At 41.4% G+C, this 26,954-nt stretch overlaps 1 protein-coding gene across 2 annotated transcripts in view; it reads right to left on the bottom strand.

Annotated features, from left to right (window-relative positions):
* Positions 1–26,954, bottom strand: part of UNC5C (unc-5 netrin receptor C) — a 261,129-nt gene that overhangs the window by 58,873 nt on the left and 175,302 nt on the right. For both annotated transcript variants that reach the window (XM_040599135.1, XM_040599142.1), the window contains exons 3-4: positions 16,724–16,867; positions 3,355–3,458 (exon numbers count right to left, since the gene is read on the bottom strand). In XM_040599135.1, coding sequence (XP_040455069.1) covers positions 3,355–3,458; positions 16,724–16,867 — 248 coding nt within the window. The remainder of the gene's footprint in view (positions 1–3,354; positions 3,459–16,723; positions 16,868–26,954) is intronic.

Here is a 26,954-nt window from a genome sequence, read left to right as displayed (position 1 = left end):
ACTGTCAGATTTCTGCTAAGCACCGGCAGCTCCCGCTGAGTCTGGCGGGTCAGACTGCTTATCTCACTGCCTTATCCTATTTCTCCCCATTGTGGAAAGGCAGAAGGCAGGGAAGCATGGCGCTGGGGCAGAGTGTTGCTTGCTTTTATGTCTATTCCTTTTTTTTTTTTTTTTTTTTTTTTTCTTTTCCCCACAGCAGGAATATGTGAGTTTGCCCCTTCACCCCTCAGCACCTCAGTGTGACAGGAAACCTCAGTGTAAAAGGATCTGCCCTGGTCCTGCTGCTTGCCTGGGACATGCATTGGAAAAGACAAAACATTTACCTGGGTGTTTCAGAACCGTAGGTAGGTTCAGCTTAGTAGTGGCTATAAAACTGGGAGAGGGGAGGCATGCCACTGCACACTGGTGCTGACACTGGTTGGGGCTGGTGGGCAGGGGTATACAACCACAGAGAAGCTGATCTGGTTTTCCCAGAGACTAAGCAAACCCTTGGTTCCTTACTTAGTCCTTACTTACTTACTAAGTGAATGAGCAAGACCTACTTTGATTTGACCTCAGGCCATGAGACTGGTGTACTTTAACACACCTTCTTCTATTTGGATCTTGGGCTTTTGTCTTTTTTTTCTAGTGGTCATGATCTAAGCCTACTCCAATGCTCATCATGTCCTCGTGGATCTCAGGAACTTGTAAGTGCTGCCTTAAAAGCTTTGCCTACCCATCTCTGTCTTTGTCCTTCTTGCCCTCTGGAGCAGCTGTACACTGCTATGCGGTTCAGCTTTTCACTAATAGTAAGATCTGCTCTAGCATTGATCCATAAGAGCTTGACACAGTTAATTGCAATTAAACATGCTGAGAATGATAAGACTAAATTCCCCAGCTACTGAAAAGAGGACAAAGTGTATCCCTAAGTGTGGTTGTTCCCACCACTTTGAAATACCATGAAAAAAAACCCCAAAATTAAGTGGGAGAATATAGTCAAAGAGAAAAATCAAGGGGAAGATGCCAGGACTCTGGACTCCAGCATTTCATTACACTGAATGTGTATTTTGTACAGTTCCACAGTGTAAGCTTTTCTTCCTCTTTTTTTGGCATTAAATCCAGTGATTACTTCAGAAGCCAGTGAAGTAGAAAAAAAAACCCCAAACCAAAACAAACCAAAACAGTGCCCAGAGTGGGAAGAGTGTAAGGTACATTCTCACCAAAGCATTTGGAAAAGCTGCTCACAGCTGCACACATGCATTACCCTACTCTACCTGGAATCAAACCAGTCCTTCGACAACATGGAAAATAGCCTCAGCCTGGTGCCTGCCTTCTCCCGAGTCCTTTCTTACTTAAGTTACTTGTACATCATATCAGAAACTTCTTTAAACAAATAAACGAAGTCTTAAACAAAGAAGTAATTCATGTCTAAATTAAAATAATCATGTAATCCTTCAACCCACCAAGTTACCTTTCATCTTTCCATTTTTTTTAAAATTTATCTTACCAGATTCAGCAAGTGGCTGTAATAAAGTGTCACATTAAGGTATTCATATTCATTAGTGTTCAGGTCTTTGTTCTTTTAATAGTGTTGGAAAGAATCTACAAAGAGGCTGTATTAGGCAGCTGTCCAATCTGGGTGTTTGATCTCCTTCTGACTTCAAAAGTCAGAAGAGAAAAAAACCAACATTGAGAACAGTTCTTTTGAATGTCAGATGGGGACTACATGATTTCTGAGCCTGCCAAGTGTTAATTGGTGTCTGCCCCGACCAGGGTACAAACAAGATTCAGACCCAGTTAATGTACAGACATGAATCTCAGCTATTGATGGAGTGAGCCAGCATACTAGAAGGCAGGAAAAAGTGCAATTATGTGAGCAACTCACAGAGGATCTTTTCAGAGATCACTTCCATGCATCATGCTACATCATGTTGTTTGGGTCCCGCCTGCCTGACTGGACATTACAGACCTTTCCAAGGGAATAACCAGACTGGCTGCTGAAATTTCAGAGGTGCTTGTAACACTGCATTCAAACGAGCTACCCGTCATCATCAATCTCTGTTTCCAGCAAAGGTAATGAAGTTGCTCAGTACCACCCTGCACCACCTGAACAACATAGCCTGTTGCAAATACTCCTGTCATGGCAAAACAGCAAGTTGATTTAATTTAAAGAAGCATCAGAAAGGAAAATAAAGAATTGCTGCTAAGTTCCTGAGGAAAGCCAACTGATTAATATTACAGTTATCAGCAAGTTGGCTCAGCAGACCTAAACAGTCTTTAAAGTTTTGGGATCTTAACAGGGAAAGGAAACAGCCTATGGAAAAAAAACTGGAAAAAAATCTTCTATGCTAATTATTTCTTCTGATGTTTGTGGACACGTTTCTGCTGTTCTGATTAAATCTAAACTTGGGATAGATGCGGAGGTAACACTTTAAGCTTCATCTCCTGAGAAATCAGTCGTCAGCGCTGAGTGACAAGCACTTTGCTACTTAGCCATGACAGTCTAACTCATCCTAATGCAAATTGGCAACAGTTTCTTCTGTGCGTGGCAGAGGAAAACTGAGGAGAATTCAGATAGGGGAATTACCATCATTAACAATCAATTTTTCTCTTAATAGCCGCCGAGGATTTAGGATTTCAGAGGCCCCCCTGTGACTCAGAGACCCCTCCTGTGAGCAATGAGTCTGAAGCTGGAGCCGCCACCACACTAAGGGAAGCCTGTTCACAGGGACACCCACTGCTGTAGGTGGGCACAGATCTGGCTGAAGGGCAGGCTTGCTCCTGGCAGATGGAGGGCAGGCTACCCACTCCAGTTTTACTTAGATGCCAGTAGGAAAACCAGATAACCCCCCTGAAGATGGATTATTAGGCAGACACATCCCCTGCTTGCCCCTACCTCCTGCTGGGAGCCCACACTGCACCACAGCCCACCCTCTTGTGCCAAGCTGGCTGGCTGGGGCACACACGAGAATGAGCATGTGCACAGACATGTGGGGGAAATAAAATCGGGCAAACGAAAAATTAAAATGTCTTTACACTATGCTTGAAAGTGCCTCTCAGAATAAGTGAAATGTTTTTTTTTGTTTAAAAGGAAAAGCAAAGGTAGTAGGCTGGCATTAATATGCCTCAGATATAACTGTGATTTTTGAAAGGGAAGAAAAAACTGAAACCAAACCGCCTGCAGCTCTGCCCAGCAAGGCACCATAATCCAAAGCCATTAATCAGTTCCCGATCAATCTTGTCTACGAGCAGCAGTCAGTCGGCTCTCCATCACCATGCATTCATCATGCCATGCGCTAACTCACTGCACCATTAGCTGCCTATCAGGCCTTAGTGTGGGTGCCCAAGCACCAGGACACTGATGATGCTGCTCACCTCGGCTACTGGGATGCCTTCGGGGGGGCGGCACTGCAGCAGGACCTCTTGCTCCAGGGACACTTCTTTCCCCAAGGGCTCCTGCTCAAAAGTTTTCCGGAGATCTGGGGACGGAGAAGGAGAAGAAAAAGAATTAGTAGTATTAATAGTTGGTTGTTTAAATTACATTTGATTGTCATACTGCATAGATGTGAGAGATCTTTCTAAACAGAGAAAATAGCATTATTGCTCCCTGGAAAGTTAAGCACTTGAAAAAGACTGTGACATGTTTTCCTTTCATTCCAACATTAAGCAGTCAAAGGTTTCATAGTGGATTTATTATTTATATTGTGGTAGAGCATGTGAACCCAGCAAGTATCCAAGGCCTCACTGTGGAAGGTCATGTCCAGACAGAGGAAAAAAAAATCGAAGCAAGTCCCTTCTTCAGATAATTTATGTTTGGTAAGCTATGCCAACAAAAGTACTCAAGGCAGCTATGGAAAATTAAATAAATCTGTAAAACTACATCATGTAAGCTGAGTTGCCTGAAACTCATGGATGAAAGTGCTCATGCTGCCATTTAATGTACTTTTAGTTTATAAGCATTAGCTCTACAGCTTTAGCCAATTTGTCTTCACTTTATCATTATCCGTGTAGCACTAAACAGATAATAATAATAACAATAATTGTAATTTGGAGCTGAACTGTGCTTGGATCCCTGCACAGCACCACAGAAATTTGGCAGGCAGAGAAGGCACCGAATGCACATCCAAATGTTGGACCAGTTCATCATACTGGACAGCTGTGCACTCACTTTTTTTCATACGCTTCTGCAACATCTTTGCGTTGGTGGCAAAATGGACTTGAGACGTTCCCTCCTTACCCCAGGCTCCATATTTCTGCCATGGAATGGCACCCTCTCCACTGTGCCAGAGGACAGGGTTTTGGAGAACCAAGAACTCAGCCCCACTAGCAACTAGTGATACTTCTCCCTGCTGCTGGTTCCAGCTGCAAATAGGCTTGGGGTCATGTTCAAAGTCATATCAGAGAGCTGGTCCAACTTTAAAAAACCTTGCAAAAAAGTTATTTTTATTTTACTTTTAGTATGAAGTCAGACCAGTTCCTTATGCCAGCTCATGGCGAGGTTGCACAAATACTCGTGTCATATTGGAAACAAATCATATAGGAACAATTTAAGAGCCAAATATTTCATGTTTTGAAGCCATAACCTGTGGCTGTGCTGGAAAACAGATCACTGAATTGAACCAGTTTACAAATAAATCATCCAAAGAGTTATCCTTCATCTAGATTACCTCCAAGGTCTGATTTACAGCTAACCTCATAAGGAAATGCATCCACACTACCAAAAGGCAAAACCTGGGGCAAGCGAATGTGCAGATGGAAAAGGAGACAGGGTGTATGCCACCAAAATTAGTTCCTCTGAAACTCACCTTTGGGTAGCACGAGACCTCTCTCTCTTAGCCTGTATCAGGAAAAAGTGGTTGTTCTACTTCCTGGAACCAAATGCCAATCTAATTGTACCATGGAAAATCTCTGTCATAGCTGGAGATGCTGACTTTAACTTAAGCTGATAAAGTGGTAAACTTCTAATGTCCTTAAACGCATACATCTCCCTTGTGAAACTGAGACATCTCTGTTCCTCCCCGGCACCGCAAGCATGAGAGAGGCAACCCCAAACCCCACTCCCTCCCCATCACTGGCATTCCTGCTCCCTCTGGCACATGGGACAGGGATGATAGAGCCCCTCTGGTGGGATGGCATTTATGGCCATAGTTTAGGGCACAGAAAGTTAAACTTTGGCAGATCTTACTGTGGCAATATAAGAAATTACTGCCTCCAGCTGTCTGTCTGTCAAAAGGAAGCACATGCCAATGTCACAGCTACCTCACTACAAATTCCATCATTTTAACCTCACGAGTTGAAGAAGGGGGCTTAAACTTACAACATCAGATAACTTCATGGCATAGAGGAGAAGCAAATATCTAGAAGCGATAATTTCTTAGGATGACATGCCAAGCTTCACCAGACTGTGGTTGTCAGCATCCTTGTCACACGAGTTATCCCAGGCCAGCAAGGCTCATTCATGTGATAGTGACCTCAGCAAGATAACTGGCCAGATTAGGTCAGTCTCCAATGACTGTGTGGTATGCTGTGGGGTATGTAGCTCCCAGGGCACTGACAGTTCTAGCATGACCAGCCACCAGCTTCATCCCATCCTTTCTAAGAAGCTAACTAGGGGACATTTGGGTTGTACGGCTCAATTTGAGTAAAACCAAACCCCTCCAGGTGCTCTGTGGGTGGGAGTCATTCCAAGGATAAAACGCTGAGTTTTGGCTTGCTGCACTTCTGCATGTTAAGCATGGAGATGAGCAGCTCTTCCGAGAGCTGTTGGGTTTCTGGGGATGTGACATTCTTCCTTTGGCCCAGGCTCCTCGCACATCCTGCGGGCTTGATAGGTAACATGGGCACACATAAAGCCAGATTAACGCAGTTTGCTTTAGATTAGCAAATAACGGGTTATATTACTAGCAAAACCCATATGATCATATTATTGCTAGTTGCACAGGTATTTCCAAAGAAAAAGAATTACTTCCACATCAAGTACACCTTAGTGCATCTAGCGGGTAGATGCATACATATGTTTTGTGCTCTAATATCATGACTGAGGATAAATGAGAAAGTTACCATGCTGGTAATAGAAGCATATAAGCACAGGAATAAACAGTATATTAACAATAGCTTTCACACGTTCAGATATGGAGGGATGAAGACAGTAGAGGCAGATTAGATAGATAATAATCTGAGTTTTTTTCTTGACAGATTGGATTACTGTCCTGCCTACCTTCCTGAAATATTAATAAAGCTCTGAATTTCTCTGTAGCCTCATGTGCACAGTGATCACCTTCCTTATAAAGCACTTGGCTTTTTAAAAAAAACCCCAACATTAGTGCATACAAAAGTAAATAACATTAGTCTAGAAATGTGTAATAACAGTAAAAAGTCCCACTTTAACCTCTTTATTATCAACAGCTGGAATTGCTAGGTATGAACATATTTTTCCCTGTGAACCGTTTTTTCCCTTTTCCCTGGGAACTGTTGCAGCAGGCGAGATGAACCTGTGGGACCCCTGGCGTCCCTGGCTGTCCCCTGCTCACGGAGCTTTGCTGTGCACGGACACATTAACGGCACCATTCGATTCGAGCGGGTCAATGATCCACAAACTAAAAATACACTAAGTAGGGGCCTTGCCATAATAGACAGTAATGCTCTCAAAGGAGCCATTAGATACTATTCAGTAAATTATACTAACTGAGGGGCAGGGGAAGGAAGTGTGTACTTGTGTATTTACAAGACTGGCAGCCCTTATACCCTATTCTGTTTGCTCCCTCCCACAGGTTCACAGCCTTATCTCACCAGAACTACCCACCACCTCCCGCTGCAGCCGTGCCACCTACAGATGGCAGCTTTTTTTACCTAACCAAGGCAGTTTTACCTAACCAAGAATAGGGTTTGCTGGTTGTAAAAGCCAAACAAGCTAACAAGAGGTTTTTTTCAAGCGATGAAGAAGCAGAGGGCCTGGACAAACAACTTTTTCACCTGCTCTAACTATAACGAAACACCCTGTTGGGACAGCAAAGGGTTTTGAAATAACTGGGTTTTTTTCTATGGCCCTTGCTATGACTTCTGTGGATGACGACAACTGCTTTCTAATTCTTCAGCCTTCATCTTCCTTTGCCATTTAACCATTAGTCATCATGGCAACTTTGCACTGTTGATCAGGAGTGGGTGAGCTTGCTAATGTTTATGTGTAATTTGGATCATTCCCACTTAGACTTTACACTTTTTCAAAGTGTCATATCAGTTACAATTGCTCACAAGCAAGGGATAGATTTTCCCAGAGAATGGTAAAAGATAAATAAAATACAGGCTATTACAAAAAAAAAAAAAAAAAAAGTTTTAAGAATCTTCATAAAATATGCCTGAAAAAGCAAAATAATAAAACATTTGATCCATTCTGGGTCAGGACCTCTTTGCCTGTGAAGAGGCAGTTGAATTATTAAAGCCTCAGGTTGGCAGTAGCCCTGTTAATGCGATCCTGAGAGTGAGCCTTCTCCACCCTCACCTTCAATAGGGAGAGACACAAGAGAGAGGCAGTTGCACTTTCTTTCCATTATTATTTTGGTAATGTGGAATAATCCCTGACTGTCTATGTTAGCAATACTCTTCCTCCCCTTATACTGGTAATATTGCTGCCGCAGCTCATCTCTTCTGGAGCAGAGTGAGCCCTGTGAGACAGCAGCGCTGAAGGGTCCATCTTGTTTTTCTTACCAGCTCTCTCACCTATTTCACCCAGCTGCACGTGGGGATGTCATAGCCAGGCTCAGGGGGAAACCTGCACCCCCATCAGGCATTTTCCCCCGCCTCTAACTTCCCTTCAAGGCTGTCTTCATAAAAAGAAACCAAGGAGAATTAAAATTCTGGTCTGCCACCTTGAGCCAGACTCTATCTTCTTTACTAATGCATAGTCTTAGTAAATTCAGAGGGGGCTCTTGTGGCATATATCGCAGCACGTTTACAGCATACTTAAGATAAGACTTTCCTCCAAGACTCCTGAAATACTCCTGCACAATCCTCTCTGGTAAGGACAGATGGCTGCATTCAGAGCTGCATTGAAATGAGAGAATTTTCACAAGCATAAAACTGAAACAGTATACTGGGAGATCAGAATCTCAGTGCACACCATATTGTTTTCTTTATTCCTGAATCACTATGCTTTTTGGGGAGAGGAGCATTGGAGCTTAATTTTGATGCACTGCTAAATGACTTCCTTTTGTGTTTAACGCATTTTTAGCTTACAAACCATGGAAAAGTTGCATTTACACCTGCTAAAGATAATAGCTTCTACAGGAACTCATGGTATTTCCCTGTTTCCTTTTCTACCTGTCAACTTCTATGAAAGAGCAAAGAATGACCCTGTTCTTTTTTTTTTTTTTAATCAAATGTATTTTATCTCTTTGCTGTTCTGGGTTTTACTGTGATGGGTGGGTGGGCAAAACTTTAAGGATATCTTCTATCATTTCTGAGAAATGTGATAAGAGGCAGTCCAGATGCCTTCAAGGCAGTGCTAATGGAAGGGTGACTAATGAATGAGCATGAAAAACGGACACTTGTCAGCCAGGAATTAGATGTAAACCAGAAATGAACAGAACAATGCAGCATTACTGTCAGGGAAAGATGGATTTCTGCCCTTGGTAGACCTTAAAGACTCTGTGCTCCTAGTAACTCTTGTCAGCTTTCCTTCTACAACAAACAATTCAAAAAATGAGCAAGCTTTAAGAGCACAGAAAGAAAAACCACATTGTTTTCTATGCAACTTTCATATTAACTATGCCCATTGAGAGAAGTACATTTGGTGTGTGCTTTCAGAGAAATAAGGTTTTAAGAATGTGAAAAGACCTTCTCAAGAAGTATCTATTTCCCTACAAAAGATAGCTTGATTTATATGGGTAGGTATATACAGGCATCCATATAACACTATAATACCAAACACATCATAAGCAAAAAAACCCCAACAATTAAAACACTAGAAATAAAGGAACTATGGCTTGGTATTATTATAACCATTATTAGAGGATCAATATGTAGCCAAGATTTCTGTACCTCCTACCACTGAGAATGTTCTCAAGAGGCACAGTTCAATGCTGCTTTAATTTTACCTAGGCTAATAAGAAATATCCAAACAGAAAAATAATTGTGGAAAAATGCCACTGATGTTCTACAAAATGAAAGAGGATCCACATGCTTGTAAAACACACCTCACTGCATTAATTTCCAAACTTGGGTGACATGCTGTGTTAGAGAAACACGACTAATATTGTAAAACTAGCTTGATCCTCTTCCATCACTTTCCACGATGCAGGCGGAGTTGAGACACCTTTTTCTGAAAAAAAAGGCATTAGAAACTGCATTGCAATTCCAAATGTAAGAAACCATGTGCTTACAGGCATAATTTGGCCTCTCTTTTCTGTTCACAGCTGAGCTTACGACCTTTGTGTGTGGATCAATCACACTGATGTGCAAGTAATGGAAAGGTTAGGTACAAAAAACTATTTTTTTTCCCCATTTTGTCCTTGTGTGGTTCCAGGTCTCTGTTGTTAATTAGATCCGACCAGATTTCTACTGAGACAGTCACAGGAGTGTCAGCAGTCTGTAACACAGGGGATCCCTCTAAAACCTCTGTCGACTCCTTTTGTAAGTGTGGTGCCTTGCCCTGCAGAGTCCCCTGCTGTAGCAGCCACGTGCTGGGTTTTGATCAAAGCCTCCTGCCCTCCTTCAGCACACTGCTGCTCACAGGGTGGGATCGTGCACGGACAGGGCTCTGCTCTCTGCTGGCCCAAGCACCAGAGGCTGGAGCTGAAGGACAGAGGAAATAAGCCAGCACCTCAGACCCCCATCTTTATGCTCAACTCTGTGCCACTCTTTCCTTCTCTGGAGGGGCTGTTTCACATCTGGCCAGCCCGAAAGACAAATGCCATGAGGCTGCCTCCGCCACGTTCTCAGTCTGGAGAGGCACATCGTGGACAGCAGAGCTTCCCTCGTTCCAAAGACACCTGGCAGCCTGCGGCTCAGGCTGAGCTTGTCTGTAACCCTCCAGCAGCCCAGGGAGCGAGACCTCAGGCTGCCATCATGGGATGGCCATGAAGCAGCATCAGCTTTCACAGCCGAACAGCTGATGGGGACTGGGACAGACTTCTTGGAAGTGCACAACATGTTTTGGGGATGCAGGCTGCTACATCTGCTGACCTGAGGTATGGAATAAGGTGAGTAACAGATTTTGCTTGCCATGCTACAATCTGCAAGATGCTTTGCCTGAGCCCAGGACTTTCTCCCCTCTTTTATTCCCTACATATTTACAACCCGAGCAAATGGGAGGTGCACACTCACCAGCCCCTCGTTCTGCCAATGGCATCTGCAGCCAGCTGGGGATAATGCTGCACCCTGATGACTCCTTGGAAACTCACCACCCGCACGCCTGCAGAAAAAACACTTTTTCCCTTTCCCTCTTCAGCTCTGAGCTAGTTCAGCTGGGTAGTGGTAAGACAAACCACTTTTGCAACACAAATTCCATATGAGCTATGCCTATAATGAAGAACCATCCACTCAAAACATTTCGTATTGATACAACTGTAAAAAATACAAGCAAGCAAGCTTTATTGAGAATTCACTGAGCAAATGGGTTCCCAGGTGTACATTGATAGCACTGTTCTTGTCCTTTCATATTTTTATTTGATAGCTTGATATTTCTTGTTTTTCTTTGTAAGCTTAACCTGCAAACTAACATAGAAACTTAATTCTCTTCATTATTTTATTTGTGATTGAAGATGGAATCCAAAGCTCTTGCTTTTCAAATAAATCCAAATGTAAAGTTCAAATGACCTAACCTCAATAGGTGCCTTTTTTAGATGACAGATATACTAAACGTACTGAAGACAGACATTAGAAACATCAGGTGTGTTTCTAAACACTGTGTAAATGTAGTATTTTGTCGTTGCTGCTCTTCTGATGCACTAATCTGACTCACACAGCTGGTCACTACCAAAATATACAGAAAACTTTCTGGCTGCATCTATGTTTCACCATTAAGCATTAAGCAGACTCTACTGAGAGCTGATAATTTCTTAGGACAGTGTAGGCAGGATCGTCTCAAGGACCCTACTGAGGGATTAAATTCATATAAATTCAGTAAAGGGTTTTCCTTCTGGTTTTCAAGCAACACTAACTGTGAAGCCAAGCCCATCTTAATTTATAAAGTCTTAGCTCTTTATTACAAAGCAATGTGATTGGTATTTATTACTGCTACAACTGCATCCTTAAGTCTGGAAGTCAGTCGTGCATGTTCATTTGGGAAGCAGTACAGAAACATGCCTGTCAAGAAAAAGCAGACTGGTAGTTACCAAATACGTTAAATGCTCAGTTAACTTCTCTGCTGCCCTTTCTGTGATCTGTCCTTTTCTCTTCAGTAATCTCAGCTCAAGATCGTGTGCCTCAGTTACCCCTTTATTAACTACAAGCAGCAGACATCTATTAGTAGCAACTTAAATAGTACATAATGAAAGAGTTAAGGTCCTATATCTGCTAACCCTCATACACACTTACCAAAGTGCATAAAACACATTTTGAAGTTATTTTTTAATAACCTTCCTACTAAAATTTTCAAGTGATGTCCTTCCCAGCACTCTGGGATGTCCTTATCTCACCATCCGTTCAACTTTATACTATTGCAATGTGCTGTAGCACTTTGGTGGCTACACAAACTTGTCCTTACAGTGTTGCTTGGATTTGGTGTTTGAAGGGGGGGAAGCAAGGCACCGCAGCAATGTAACACAGAGCATGAGCCCCAGTACTAAAAGGTGAGATAACTGAGTGTCAATAAAGAATCTGTGATTTTTTTTTCATATCTGTTTCTTTGTATGACTGCATACCCCTTGTAAGTGTAGATAAACCATCAGATGAACTAGTCTACTTTTCTGTATTGCATTTATCTTATCAGTATACAGTATTTGACACGCATATATTAGCTACATTCCTTTGAAAAAATGTCTGGAGGAAAAAAGGCTTTTAAATAAGTACATGGGAAACTAGTATCAAATTATAAAAAAGATTAACAAGAGCAGTTCCTTACTATATCAGGGCTTTTAAAAATGTTATTTAAAAAAAAATCTGATTTTAAGATAATGAATAAAGGAAGACACTACCCACATTCATTACATCTAAAGAGAACAGAGAATAGAAATTACAGAGAAAGCTTCTTTTTTCTTATAGGCTTTCAACAAATTCAAAATCTGCCAGCAGATTTAGGGCTTGTATATTTTCTCAAGAACAGCATGGGTTAACATTGTGAAGTCAGTGAGGCTAGAGCAACACCAAACTGGAGTAAATGAAAAATGAGGTTGCTGTATGCACATGGGCTCAAAGCAATTTGTCTTAGCTATCCCTTTATTATCTGATCTAAAAATTAGGTCAAATCCTGCAGCTATTGTTCAGTCTTTACCAGATGTATTTTCCAGTGGGTTTAACTCTACTCTCAGTTACACAGGCTCAGACCTCATTCATCCTTTTAACAGGAGTTTTGTCCTGTTGGGTTTTATCTGTTCAATGACATCAGTCTTGTTACATCAAATTCATTTAAAAATCTATATTTGTCTTGGTTTTTTTTCAGCCAAAGGTAAAGCTATACAACCCCCCTCCTTCCTCCTTCTGTCCACAAAGTAGCATTTTTTTTTAATTGAGCAGACAAACTGTATCAAAACATACTAAGGACTCCTAGTGCTCCTGATAAAATGTGCCTAGAATAAATAAAAAATGTGTGAATAAATAGGAAAGGCGTTTCAGCACTTTCATAGGCCAGTATCTCAGAAAATGTATTATATCTTTCTAGCTTCACCAAGATATACGTTAGGTGTCCCTACTTTTTTTGGTTACTGAGATATCTAGAATGGCAAAGTGAAAATGCTAATAAATCTGCTAGTTTAGGAGGATGAAATGTTCCACTCTGTTCCCATGGGGAGACCAACACCTCAGGCAGATTAATTCCACGAAATAGGGAATACCTCCTTTTCAGAAACAGCCTGCATAGAAGGAAGTGTTTTCCAAGTGTACTCACGGTTCAGAAATGCAATGGCAAGATGCTGTTAAATGCCCTGAACACTTAGAGAAGCCAGGATGTTGGCTTTAGACTCAAGAGTCTTTTCCTGTTTAGATTGCTGGCATGAGCAGCCTTTGAAAACCAGCAGCATCTTCACTCCATATTTATAGATTAGTCCTTCCCTGAATAACTGAAGCTCTTGGCTGGAGCGATGTTGCAATTGATTTTCACAGAGAACTTGCATGGACTAGGTTGTTATGTACTTTGTGACACATGCCTGACCCTGCATTAAACAAATACATGCCACTTTTCAAGGATGCACATTTTTCACACTTTCAAATTACTTTTTCAGTTAATTCTATTACACGCTCGGTGAACAGAAATGTTGCATGTTATTTTTTGTTGTTTGTTTTTTTTTAACAGAATGCAGCTCCAGCCCTTGAGAGGACACTAATTCCAGAGTAGGACTGGTGGGCATAAGGGAGAAAAGAGAGAAAGAGAAGGAGAAAAGAAGGAGAAAGAGGAGGAGGAGGAGGAGAAGAGGGTAATGGAAAAGGAGAGAAGCTTTTCTTAATATGCTAGGTATGGCTAGTTATGCTACAGTTGTACCTGTTGAGATGATATTACCAGGTTGACATATTAAGAAATAATAATAAAATTTAAGCAGAACACTTCACATGCTCCAGTTACCACTCACCTTTCCCAAAGTTGTCAGCGCTCACTTTTTGTACCGATTAAAAGTGAAGACTGCACTGGTGACAAACTTTCAACTATAACTGCAGACTATTCTGTTCCTCTTAGATTTTGGACACCCTTAATTTTCTGGATTAACAAATAGTGCATAGACCCTATCTTGAATTCCAGTCTCATGGTATATTGTGTAACCATCAGAAGACTTACCAGCTGTTTTATAAAGCTTAGGGGGAAACAACTGTTATATTGCCAGTACAGATACAGTCCTCTGAAGTCAAGGCTGTGAATACATGCATACAGACAGGTAGCGGTATATCTGAGTGCACAATTTAAAACAGTGATCTTGTAGAGCAAATGACATCACAAAGTAAGGCACGTGTCCTACATCATATATCTGAGTTCCTAAAAAATCAGTCCTTAAGTTATCTGAGAAATTTATAGAAATCTGTGAAATTGAAATGGACAATTTTGCAGAAAAGGCGTTTTTGCTGCTGTTTGAAAATCTGCAGTTTGAGGCCCTAACACTTAACCCTTAATCCCAAGAATTCTAAGTGATTTGCCTGCCTTGCACCTGCTCAAGAACCCCAAATGCAGGAACAAGAGGTTAAAAAAACTTAAGTAAAATATAAAACCATATTTGAGTTACAGGCACATAAAGCTCCCTGGAATTTATTTCATTGGACTGTTCTAAAAACCCCACCAGGACTCTAGAAAAATCACAGAACTGATTGTTCCTCTCTTTCCAAATAATGTTAAGAAAAAGAAGCAAACTGTATTAAGAGCACCTTCAACAGAAATTTGGATACCTGGGAAGTAATGTCAATTGATATAAAATAACTTCAGTACATGTGCAATGATTATGTGTTATATAGAAATAAAGTGCATAGGTATGGCAGTACACAAAAGTTACTTAACTATCAAGTGAAATACGCTCAGACTTCTAAACTGTGTTAATTTAATGGGCGTCTGTCAAGGGCTTATTGGCAGGACATGAAAATCTACTTAATTCATTAACTTAGGAGTCATAATCTAAAAAACCTGTTCAAACATTGCTAAGTTTCTCTGAAGTGCTGACTGCTTAGGAGAAAAAAAAATTGAAATTGCTCCCTTTTGTTTCAGTACAGAAAATTAAAATCCTCAAAGACTTGAAAGTTTTTCTGCCATGGGAAAGCACTAGGCACATATGTAATGGCATTTCTAATTTTGCAGGAAGACTGTACAATAATTTTAACTCCTCTTATCCCTGGGGATATTATTCTGTGAGGTTAGTCCTGTACTCTAAAGCACAGGTCATCTATTTGCAGTCAGTTACTTGTACTAAAAGCATTCAAAAATGGGTATTAAATTGAATCTCTGAGATCTGTATCTGGATGTTTACACAGAAGGTAACTCCTCTTTGAGGGCTTAACCACATAATACTGTCTCAAGAACAGAAGGACAATCAATCTTTAAATAAAGAGTTTTAAATGACAGAGGGTCCTTCCTCTAACATGTCTGTGAGAAGCTTTATTTGGCTGGAAGAATTCTATTATCCCATTATACTTGGGCACAGTGCAGGAAATGTAAGTATGCGGCAAGCCCAGCTTCTAATGACCTTTTCTCACAAAATGTGTTTTTGCTGAGGTGAAAACTGCAGAAGAGATACGATTCCAGATGATATATGTTGCTCCCATTATATAAAACTGGATTTCATCATGTGAAAGAGAAATGGGAGTCCCCAGTGTGACTACTCGATTACAAAGAAAAGCACCTCTTTGAAAATTAATGAACATTAAATATTTGTACAGTCAAATGAAAGCCAGTTTTTGAGGAATTGCTTGCCCTGTGTTCTTGGGGTCTGGTCTGTGAAAGGTTAAAAAAAACCCAACCAACTGAGGTTACTAGCAATGAATAACAATGATGAAATATAAGGGTTGAGATGACCACTTTCAAACTTGTATTACCACTCTGATTACATGGTATGCTAAAGAAACACTTTTTTCTTTGTTAAGGAACAACAGCTTTATTATATGATTGCAGAGACATATATTTTCAGCTTTGCAGAAAATGACCTGGGGGTCCTGGTGGACATGAAAGTGACCATGAGTCAGCAATGTGCCCTTGTGGCAAATGGTATCCTGAGCTGCATTAGAGGAAAAGTATTGCCAGCAGGCTGAGGGAGGTGATCCTTCCCCCAATTCAGCACTGGTGAGGCCAGTGAGGAGTACTGGGTCCAGTTCTGGGCTACTCAGTACAAGAGAGACATGGACGTACTGGAGAGAGTCCAGCACAGGGCCACAACAATGACTAGCATCTCTGCTACAAGAAAAGGCTGTGAGAGCTGGGACTGTTCAGCCTGGAGGAGAGAAGGCTCAGGGGGATCTCACCCATGTGTAGAGGCACATGAAGGGAAGGTACAAAGAGGACAGAGCCAGGCTCTTTTCAGTGGTTTCCCATGGCAGGAATGGAGGCAACGGGCACAAACAAACACAGGTGGTTCCCTCGGAACATCAGGGAACTCTTTTTCACTGTGCGGGTGGCTAAGCACTGTCACCAGTTGCCCAGAAAGTCTCCCTCCTTGGAGATACTACAAAGCCACCGGCAGTCAGTCCTGGGCGACTGGCTCTAGGTGGCCCTGCTTGAGCAAAGGGTTGGACCAGGTGACCCTCTGAAGTTCCCTTCCAGCCTAAACCATTCTGTGATTCTGTGAAAGGAACAGCTGTCACCCCATTTCACAGCTTGCTTTGGTAATATTCCTACTGATTAGCATCAAACACTTTTCTGGAGACATGTAATTGCTGTACTCAAGAAATACTGCTTTTGATGCTTTCCCTACACACAAAGGAGAAGAATGAGGTTTGACTCTTAAGAAGAGTATCAACTGAAATTCTTATGAATGTTTCGGAAGGCTTTAATTTTAGTATGCATCAATAACTGCAGAAAATACAAAGCCTAACTGGTTGGAAACAAAATCACTCTCCCAAAAGGCAGAGACTCCACTTTTCCTCACCCAAACACCGTCAGCTCAACATGTAGGGCAAAGACACTCACATGCGATGCGGACATAGGCTTTCCGGCTCTTGGTGGTGCCTGCAGAGCTCCAGGCCACGCACTGGCACCAGTAATCTTCGGGCCCGAAGAGCTCCTCGACTTGCTGGCGGGAAATCTCAATGCTTACCTCTCGGACAATCAGACCTGTCAAGGTGCAAGTAACGCTGGTCAATATTAGGTTTACAGATAGCAAGGAAAAAACGTAGGTACAGAAGTCTGCTTGCAAAATTGTTGGGAGACCTTACAGCTCTCTACCGATATCTACTCGGCAACACGGACTGTCATAAGGATGAGAAGGAAAAAGCCAAACACGTTATCTGCATAATAAAAGAAGTGGGTGAATGAAAAAATAACAACTGGAATTTTGACTTTTATCTCATACCACATGTTTGTTAGACAAATAAGAGGAACAGCACTTCAGCTGATATAAATTGTACCATGTCCTCAGGATGATTTACATCAAGTGATGATCCAGCCCAGTTTTATTTCCATATGAATATCATAAAACCACAGAGTCATTGAATTTATAGGACTCCTTTAGCGCTCCTGTATTTCATCTCTTTTTTCTAGACAGATACAGCACAGGGAGAAGTCCTGTTCCCTCCAACACTGAACTGCCCAGGAAAATGGATTTTACTGTTGTGGAAAATGTCCCTATACTCTGTAATGATGGGCACATGTGCTGCACTATGGTTATTGCAAGCTGCAGTTTGGGGGCTGTTACTGTCATATATACTACAGATACTGCAATAGCTTTTAGGTGATTTTATAATACAGTGCAATACACTTCATTGCTTGACGGTCACCCTGGCCCTGCCCTCCGTAACACGTCTCAGCAAACCCCCCCTCCCCCCCCCCGCCAAACCCACAGCTGCACCAACAATGACAATGACCCCGCTCACTAACCTTCCAAGCAGACCGATATTTGCCCACATTTCCCACACAGTACACTCTGCTGGGAAGCCGTTTTGCTTCTTCTAAGTGCAAGGAAATACTGTGGTATCTCAGACACCACTGCAAGGATCATCGGTAAAGTGCTGATCATCTAACAACAACCACTTGTTTCATACTGACACAATCTCTTTCTCTTCCTCAAAATGCACTGCCTGGTCAAAACACTCCTAATTCCACCCAAGATACTAAGCAGTGGTGGGAGCGAGTGCTTTCACCTCTTGTCAGCATATTTGGTCTTTGTGGCTGATGCCAATCAATAAACTTCTAATGTGTGTCTGCCTGTAGAAAACACCATCGCCATTTCAGAAATGCACTCTTGCTAACAGCCTTGAACACATAAACTCACTTATAAATATTTTGTATAGTGGGACTGATTTTCTTTTTCCTCCCAGAATTGCCAGGAAAGTCAATTGAAAGCTCCTTGGATCGCAGCGTGCAGTTTGTCCCCATCATCAAACACCAAAGGGCAGTTCCTCCTGCTGAGCACAGACTCGAGCCCACGGAGGCCAACTACCCTCAGCCTTCTGCCACATAGCTTACAAGACGATATTCATGATGTAAATGTTCCCAATTGTACAGCACAGCGCGTTCCTCAAGCTCTGGAAACCAGTCCAGCCCTTTGATTTGCCTCCAGCCTCACAGAGGCTCCATTCAAGGAGCCAACGATTAATTACTGTTTGTACACAGTTTTGCACTGTCATTGAGGCTGCATGCTGTTTGCATCCAAAACTTGGTTAACAACTTAACAGCAGAAAGGAATTAACGCATGTAATACCATAGACTTCTCTGGTGGGAATGCCTTCTAATGAGACGTATTTTCCTGCTAGAGACTATCACAGCCTAACTCCCTTTTTATTTCACTGTCCTTGACATCTTTAACTATTAAATAATCAGCTACTTTAGGGGAAACACTTAATAGCTTTCCTTCTTCAAATGAAATACTCAAAATGTGGCAAATGCACCCCAAAGAATGGAATTCAAAGTAGTGCATGGCATTCGATACGCAGTGAACACACTGTGTTATACACTTGTTCTGCTTTGATGAGCTAATTTGGCTCCAAAAGGGGTCTGAGGGATAGCTTTTGTCCTGTTGAGAAGAGCATGAAGAGGGTGGGGAGGGAGCATGTACATTACATGCATAAAAATGGTTATATTTTCCCAGTGCAACTGCTGGTAGCCTAAAGATTACTTCAGTTCATTCCCAGTTTTCATAGCACTAGCCCAGGGAGCCTTTGAAAGTTACAATATTATGTTTTTATAATAAGGCTGATTATGACAGAGCTTGACGGAGCAGTGATCTTTGTTACCCGAGGGCTAGAGCAAGCAGGCTTATAATGACAGTACTGGTTAATAATGATTATGAAACAGTCTTAACATTCAGGACACAAATGCCATTTTCTGATAGACGGCTGAAGATACAAAACCATATGATAAATAAATTCCACTGAACCGACCAGCAGAAGTTTTTATCTCTGACTTCCTGAGATGCTTTCCTGTTCAAATTAACAAGCTACTCCAGGTAATGTCTTTTGGGACAGCTGTGAAGTACTGATAGGTTTTAGGTTATTCAAAGTAATTTGGCCTTTGATCTTTGAGCAGTATCAACAGATGTGCCATGACCAAAGAGATGCACACCTTCTCTACATACTAAACAGATGCCACACCTTTCTGCTTACAAGCAAAAAATATCAGTGTCTTTGTCTCTAAGGTAAATTATTTTTCCTAGAGTTCAAAATGTATCAAACCAGTAGGCAATGCCATGAGATCATCTGGGATGTAAGGATCCACGGCCAGAACTTGAAGCTGATTCCACCACTCCTTCCCAGCATCTCCCACTGGCACCTCATTGCACAAACAACCACATCAATTTAGGAGAAACCTCTCACCAGCTGAAATGCACCAAGCACGCACCCAGCCTCAGACGCTGGGGCAAGCACAAAGGGATACGTTTCCCTTGTACCAACTCGCAATCAAATTCCTTCTGCTAACACACTTCAACATAACCCCTAACAGAAAATCTCTTTCTAGGCTAGATTACAAAAACCACAATTTACTGAGATACCTCAGACAGCAACTGCCTGGTTACCAGCCGACATACTGTGGTACATCAGATTTCACAGAGGAGCTGGTACAGTCTGTCTGCTTTTATTCAGGAGAGTATCGCTTATCCACCTCACGTGGGCACCAAGTGCAGGACAACCCTGGTATGATGACTTCAAACAGAGATCTTCATCTTATCCCTGTCGAAGCTGTTTCTGCTTCTACATCAAAGAACAGTAGCTGGAGTCATAAAAAAAGAAAGAAAAAAAAAAGAAAAAAAAAAAAAAAAAAGAAAAAAAAAGACAACCCATGTCTCAATATTTCCAGACAATGTGATGTGCTGTGCCTGTAGTTCAGGCAACTCTTTATCAAATTGTTTGATTACAGGTGAGTGCATGACTTCTGAGTGCAAAATTAGAAGTCACTTTATAAAATGAGTCCCTATATTTTGCCTAAATATATTTAACACAAGACAGATTAAGAGATCAGCCATAACTTGTGCAGCATATACCTTACCTGGTATTGTCCAATTTCACTTTGCCACATTACTGAATAACAACATGTCACCCTCTCACAGAGAATATCTCCTCTACCTTACCTTCTTTATTAGAAATAAATTGAATATTTGAGTCTAGTTCATCATATGTTTAAACTATACAGCAGGTGAAGTTATACAGCATAAATGTTTTCTTAACAACACTTGAGTAAGCTGCACATTTCCACAATTAATATAAACACATAGATGGTGGCACAATCCACAAGAAGTCAGGATCATCCTATTTTAAAACAATGCAATAAGAACGACAGCTGAAGAGAGGTAACAGAAATGTGGGCAGCTAGAATGCTTGACAGATTCCTTCTAATGTGTATAAATCCATAAAAAGCACCTATATAGTATTTGTAACTTGTACTCTCCCTGTTATGAATAGCTAGAATATGACAGGGAAAAGCATTTGCTTGCACTGTCCAAACTTGATTTGCATTCAGCAAAGTGAGAACTGTTTCTGTAGCCTCGTGCAGCCCATCTGGATCTTGGGTATGAAGACAGCTACGTGAAGATACTGGGTCTAATTATCACCACCCTATTTCTGGCAATAAGAAGATTGTGAAGAGAGGAACCTTAAAATGAAAATGCAGAAAATAAATTTAATTTAAAACAATCCTCCAAAATAAACAGTAATTGTTTCTTAAGATGGTTCACAGAAAAAAACCCACAGATCCTTAAAAATGCATCCCCAGGTTGCTGGGCTCTTTCTGCAAAAGCATTTCTTTTCTGATCTCAGTGAATAACTGCAGCATTCCCAAGAGAAAAAGTAATGTAGGAAGATTTACAGCTTGAGTATGAGGAACTAAAAAAAATCTCAGGAAAAAACAAAAGCAACAATTATTTGCTGTCCTCTCTGGGTCCTGAGCATACAGGATCTGTTGGGTCATAAACGGTGTCACAAAGTTTGCTCAAGGCTGGGACTGTTTATACACACAGATCAGTCGTATTTAATACGCTTACCTAAACCTGGCACCAGAAAAAGACATTACATTGGTGGAACTTCCCTAAAGACAGGTCCAGAGCCCTGTAGCTGTTAGGAGACTAAATAAACTGGTATGCTGGTTTTGGCTAGGATAGGGTTAATTTTCTTCATAGTAGAAAGTATGGGGATATATTTTGGATTTGTGCTGAAAACAGTGTTGATAGCACAGGGACATTTTCATTATTGCTGAGCAGCGCTTGCACCGAGCCAAGGCCTTGTCTGCAAGGAGGCTGGGGCTGCACAGAAGCTGGGAGGGACACCGCCAGGACAGCTGACCCCACCTGACCACAGGGATATTCCATACCATATGACGTCTGCTCAGCATATAAAGCTGGGGGGAGAAGAAGGAAGGGGGGGACGTTTGGAGCGATGGCGTGTGTCTTCCCAAGGCACCATTACATGTGACGGAGCCCGGCCTTCCTGGGGATGGCTGAACACCTGCCTGCCCATGGGGAGTGGGGAATGAATGCCTTGTGTTGCTGTGCTTGCGTGCGTGGCTTTTGTGTTACCTGTTAAACGGTCTTTATCCTGACCCATGAGTTTTCTCACTTTTACTCCTCTGATTCTCTCCCCCATCCCACTGGGGCAGAGCGAGTGAGTGGCTGTGTGGGGCATGGTGGTCACTGGCCAGAGTTAAACCATGGCAACTGGTCTAGGATATCCTTTTGCCCCTAATAGTTTTCTGTCCATGTGAGGACAGAGGATAGCTTTCAAGAACGTTCAGGGTGTTTGGCATAATAAATCTGAGATTATGTCCCTTGAATTAAATAGGTTCTCCAAAAATGACATTTTTTTTCATATTTAGTAACACAGCATAAACAATTATTAATTTCGATAAAATAAACATATTCCTGGGACTAATACAACTTGGGCTCTGAAAAGGAGTACAACGGAACCAGAACTTTACTTACTTCTGTATTTGCACATTAACGGGGGATTAACAGGTGATGGGGCAGAGGGAGCCTTTGCTGAGGCTGCCCACTACTACTGTGTGCAGCAGAGGAGAGACGCTGCCTGATGGTATATCTCAAAATAAAAATTACCACCCCCTCCTGGAGCAAAAGGAAGTGTGAAGAGGGAATTGTGCCTTATATATATGGTCTTTTATTATAAGCTGTATCCTAGAAACACAATCAAGCAAAGACACACTTCATTCACACCATCCCCAAGCGCTTAACTTAGCTGGCTCTACAAACTGTGAGATAGATTATCTGGTCTTCAGAGGCAGAAATGTTATCTTTTTTAATGTATGCAAATGTAATGTAATTGTATGATATTATGGAAGATTATTAGTAACTGAAATAATAACTCATGGGTTCCACATTGCACCCGCTGAAGTAATTGGCAAATTTCCTAATGATTTTAATAGGAGCAGATTTGCCAATCAGACTCACTTCTTTCCAGAGAGAAACAAAGATGTCTTATAGAGTTCTGCAACCATATATGACTGTGCAAGACAATATACGATCACTGTAAACATCTGAAAACAGAAGATTATTATCAACTAATCAAACGTAATTATCCAGCCTGGAGTTAGTCTAGGTCACAGAGTTGGTATCTATACCTCATTGGGCATTGTTCTGCCAAGAAATTATTTTGATGTTTTTTGGCTGCCATAAATGTTAGACATTTGATATTAATACCCCGCATGTGTGAAAATATTCTTCAGGACTTTGATAGAGCAATTTTTGTGGAAGCATTATACTATGGCATGTGTTTGACCCTCTGGCACAACACTAAAGAGGAGCTATTTAGTTGCAAGACTAAACTGAACTCACGAACTCCAAGGAACTGCATGGATAATTTGTTTATATTCTCTGTAAGTAGAAGTTCAAACGATTTCGGTGCTTTGTGCTTTCATTTGCCCAAAAGGTATTTCATTAATTAGTAATCACATATGCCATAGAGCACATTTCTCAAGGAGATGGAACTTTATGACCCGTTGGTCTGCAAAAAGACATTACTGTAATACATGCTTATAGATTGCAGGTGTATTGCAGCCACTGTAAATAATACAGAAATATAGCCCATTTTCATGCAGGTAACTTGCAACCCTTTACATGTTCAATTTCTTGAAATCAGTACTCAGAGCACCCTCCCAAACCTGCTGTTCAGTGCTGTAGGCTCCCTCTCTGCTCAGACAGGCACAGATTCTGCCCCACTGCATGCACCCTCAGATGTCCCTTACTGCTGTGCAGTGGGGACACAGAGGGCAGGGACAGCTTTTCTTAACAACGTAGAAGAGGCTTCGGGGACTCAGCAGCAAAACGGCTCTGGGGGAGGGGGATTCCTCCACACATCCATGCAACACATGGTGTTACAGAATGGAATTATATGGCATGTAACTTAGAAAACCACAGTGTCTCCATATTCAGATCCTTAACCTATACATAGAGAAAAACGTGGTGGCTTGCTCAGTCTGAAAATAAATCAGCGTCAGTCTGAAACAGTCCATGCTTTCTGGCTCACACTTCCTTTTCTAGCTGTTAGGAGTAGGAGAGGGACATGAGGGAATATGTACGAATGTTGCTCACTTACAACAGAATTGAATGACAGCAGTATACACACTTTTTAAGGCATGATGAGGGTGGAAGGAGAATCCTGATACCAAAAAAGAAAATTGGAGTTTTGCAATAATTTCAGGAGGGGCTGGATTATCTCCACAGTATTTGGCAAAAAGGATGAAAGCATTTTCAGTTCTCATAGTCCCCATCTGTCTTACATTTCATACAAAGCTTCATCCAAAAATCCTTAAAACATCATCATATTTTTTCTTCATGAAAGTAACCAAGATCATATTCCAAAGTGGTATGACTGTAAGCAGACTTAAAAGGTAAACAGATTGCTTTCTTATTATGCCATCATTTGTCATTAGATTGTTCTCTGATGGTAAAACTTAAGTGACTAAAGCCAAAAATTATGATCTTTTTACTTACCAATAGTCCAGGATGACCTGTCCAATTCATTTAATTGCTCAACACAGGTGCTATAGAAATCCTGTCTCTATAGCACAAGGCTGCTCACCTTACTTGGTGAAATAACCTTTCTACAAAGATAAAAATAAAATCAGTGCTATGTCAGAATTGAAATTTATTTACCCTCTTGCAGAAATGGATCCCTCACAGTCAGAGTTATTCCACTCAAACATACCAGAGTACTTAAGCTATGGTGTTTATAAAATGAATAAATAGGCTATGCACAAGAAGAATGGCTTCAAATATTAAAGTTCTTGCTGAGAAAAATGTGCTCTGTGCATCCTAATGGGACAGAGATGATTGCATGATGGCACACTTTGCCTATAGCTTATTTTCTATATAGAGTATCTGTAATCTTAACAAAAGATAGATAGACAGACAGATATCTAGAGATAGTTTAAAAGAGCAAACAGCTTTAACACCTACTAATCCTTCACGCTGTGATTGCATGCACCTGGTCTTGCCTCAGTACTGCTTTTCTCTAAATTGTGGCTGGCTGGAGATATGAAATGACTGCATGAAGTTCACAAACTATTCTCCACAATTATTAGCTTAAATATTTAAATTAAAGGCTTCCGGCTATTTTGGCTCTCTTCATAACTTTCCCCTTAGGAAACAGATACGTTCTTAACTCAAATTATACAGATGAAGGCAATAGCCGAAAAAAGTCAAGTTTGCCTTTAAATCGATGTCAAGTTTGCCCTGGTTTGCATCAGTTACCTATGGTATCTAATTACCAGCTAATGGTAGTGAATTAAGCTGGAATCCCAGCTCCCCTACTATTTTTTAACTGACTTACACAAAAAATTACAAACAGCTGCCTTCAGAGGGATTTTACTTTGAACTGGAATTAAAGAGCACGCGTTCTGTTTGAGTTTTATTTTCTTTTAGTTAAAACCAGGCCTTTTTGTTCTTTTCCCATTAACATCTGAAGGACCAAATTGTGTAAGATGCAGGGAAGATTTCAAAACTCAATTCTTGAACGCTCATGGAACACAAATTGCGTGCCCTGGTCCCTGCCAGCGTGGTGGAGGTGGGCAGTACGGAGCTGTGGGCTCCTTCCTTGGGGGAAGGTAAACTGCTGTCTCCTCCCGCAGCCAAGCTCAGCAGCTGACTGCTCCACATCACCCTTGAACTACTGCTGTTTAATACCTTAGAACAGTATTGGATTACTTGTTCTCAGCCGAGAAGCAGTTCAGAGACAAAGAAAAAACACCTCCCCCCTTTTTTTTGTAATGGAGGCCATTTTCTGGTTGACGGCATTTTTTGCTAATATGCACAAATTGCTCCAAAATGTGTTGTTCTCTTCCACATGTAACAATGTGCCTATTGTTGCAGCTTTCTTTTTTACTTTTTCCTGGTACAAAAGTAATAATCATGTTCCAACGTAGCAGGACTCTAAAGAAAACCTTACTACAAGCATATTCAACCACGGGCATCATAATTTCTGAACTCACATAGGCTGAGGTCTAGCAGCAGAAACAAATGTGAGGCACAGCATCCCGACCCAAGCACGCCTGAGCAACGGCATCTGAGCAATTCTCTGCCAAGCTGGTGTGACTTACAAGGAGCAGGAAGAAGAGAGGTCATTGGCATAGGAAATCATGAGCTCTTAGCAGTTCCAGCTTTTGGGTCAAAGCCCAATCTTCCCTTCTTTCGGTTGAGGCACGTGCAGCTGAGAAAATTTGGTGCGGCTTTTTTTTTTTTTTTTTTTTTTTTTTTTCCAAGGGCCAGGAAAAAAAATGTGCCAGTGGTTCATGTTTTACTTAAAGCTGCAGTTGAGTCTTCACAAAGAAAATCTGTGCACTTTTTAATTCTGGTTCAGAGGATTTACATGCTCTTTCTAATGATCTGGGCCTTCAGCAGTGGGTAATGCTTCCCAGTCCCCAGCTTAGTGCTCATGCAAAATTGAAGCACTTTTGAGGCAGTTTAGAGCCTACAGATGAATCTCAATGTGCAGGCAAAAAGAAATACTGGTTATTTAGCACTTCACTAGCAGAAGCCGAGGAAATTATGAGAAAAAAAAAAATCTATTGAACTTCAAACATCTGGGAAGCCAACTGAGAGCATCTGAATTTTGAACAGTGTGTTTACATTCCCTTTGCATAGCGGAGCAGGGGGCAGGGAAATGAACAATAAATGGGTTTGCGCATTATTTTTTATATAAAAATATACACCAAGTTGTATACGTATTGACATATATTGCTGACATATTACTGACACATACATGTGTGTATATATATGAAATACATATCTGAACATGTACTTATGTACCACACCCACTCTGTGTGGCTTTGAGAAGCAGAGACAATGTGAAAATGCCTTATTTCTGTGAACTTGATGCGATGACACAGTTCAGTGGCTGGTGCAGCTATTGTGGGAACAAGGACAGTCGCAACGTGACACAAGGTGTCACTCGGGAGCCTTCCTCAGCAGTTGTTTTCCTATTTTTCAGTCTACAATGTGCAGGAACAGCAGGCTGGGGGAGAAGTGTAAAAGCCCCACCGTTTTTTGCCATTGTTGTTCTGCATGCTAGGGATGGCATTTCACAGCTGACTTAAGTATCTTGAAAAAAAATATTAGAAAAAGAAAAGTGAAAAGGCAAGCAACTGCTTTCAAAGCAGCTTTGTCCAGTGCACCATTAAGTGACTTTGTCCAGACAGAGATGAAGCTCTGTGAATTTACTGTCTGCTCCCCCATCCAGAGTGTTTTCAGGACTGTGCCAGGGCAGCA

This window comes from Falco naumanni, chromosome 1 (genome assembly GCF_017639655.2).
Source record: "Falco naumanni isolate bFalNau1 chromosome 1, bFalNau1.pat, whole genome shotgun sequence".
NCBI classification, from domain to species: domain Eukaryota; kingdom Metazoa; phylum Chordata; class Aves; order Falconiformes; family Falconidae; genus Falco; species Falco naumanni.
Note: the sequence above shows the minus strand (reverse complement) of the source record. Positions and strands in the feature narration are given on the sequence as shown.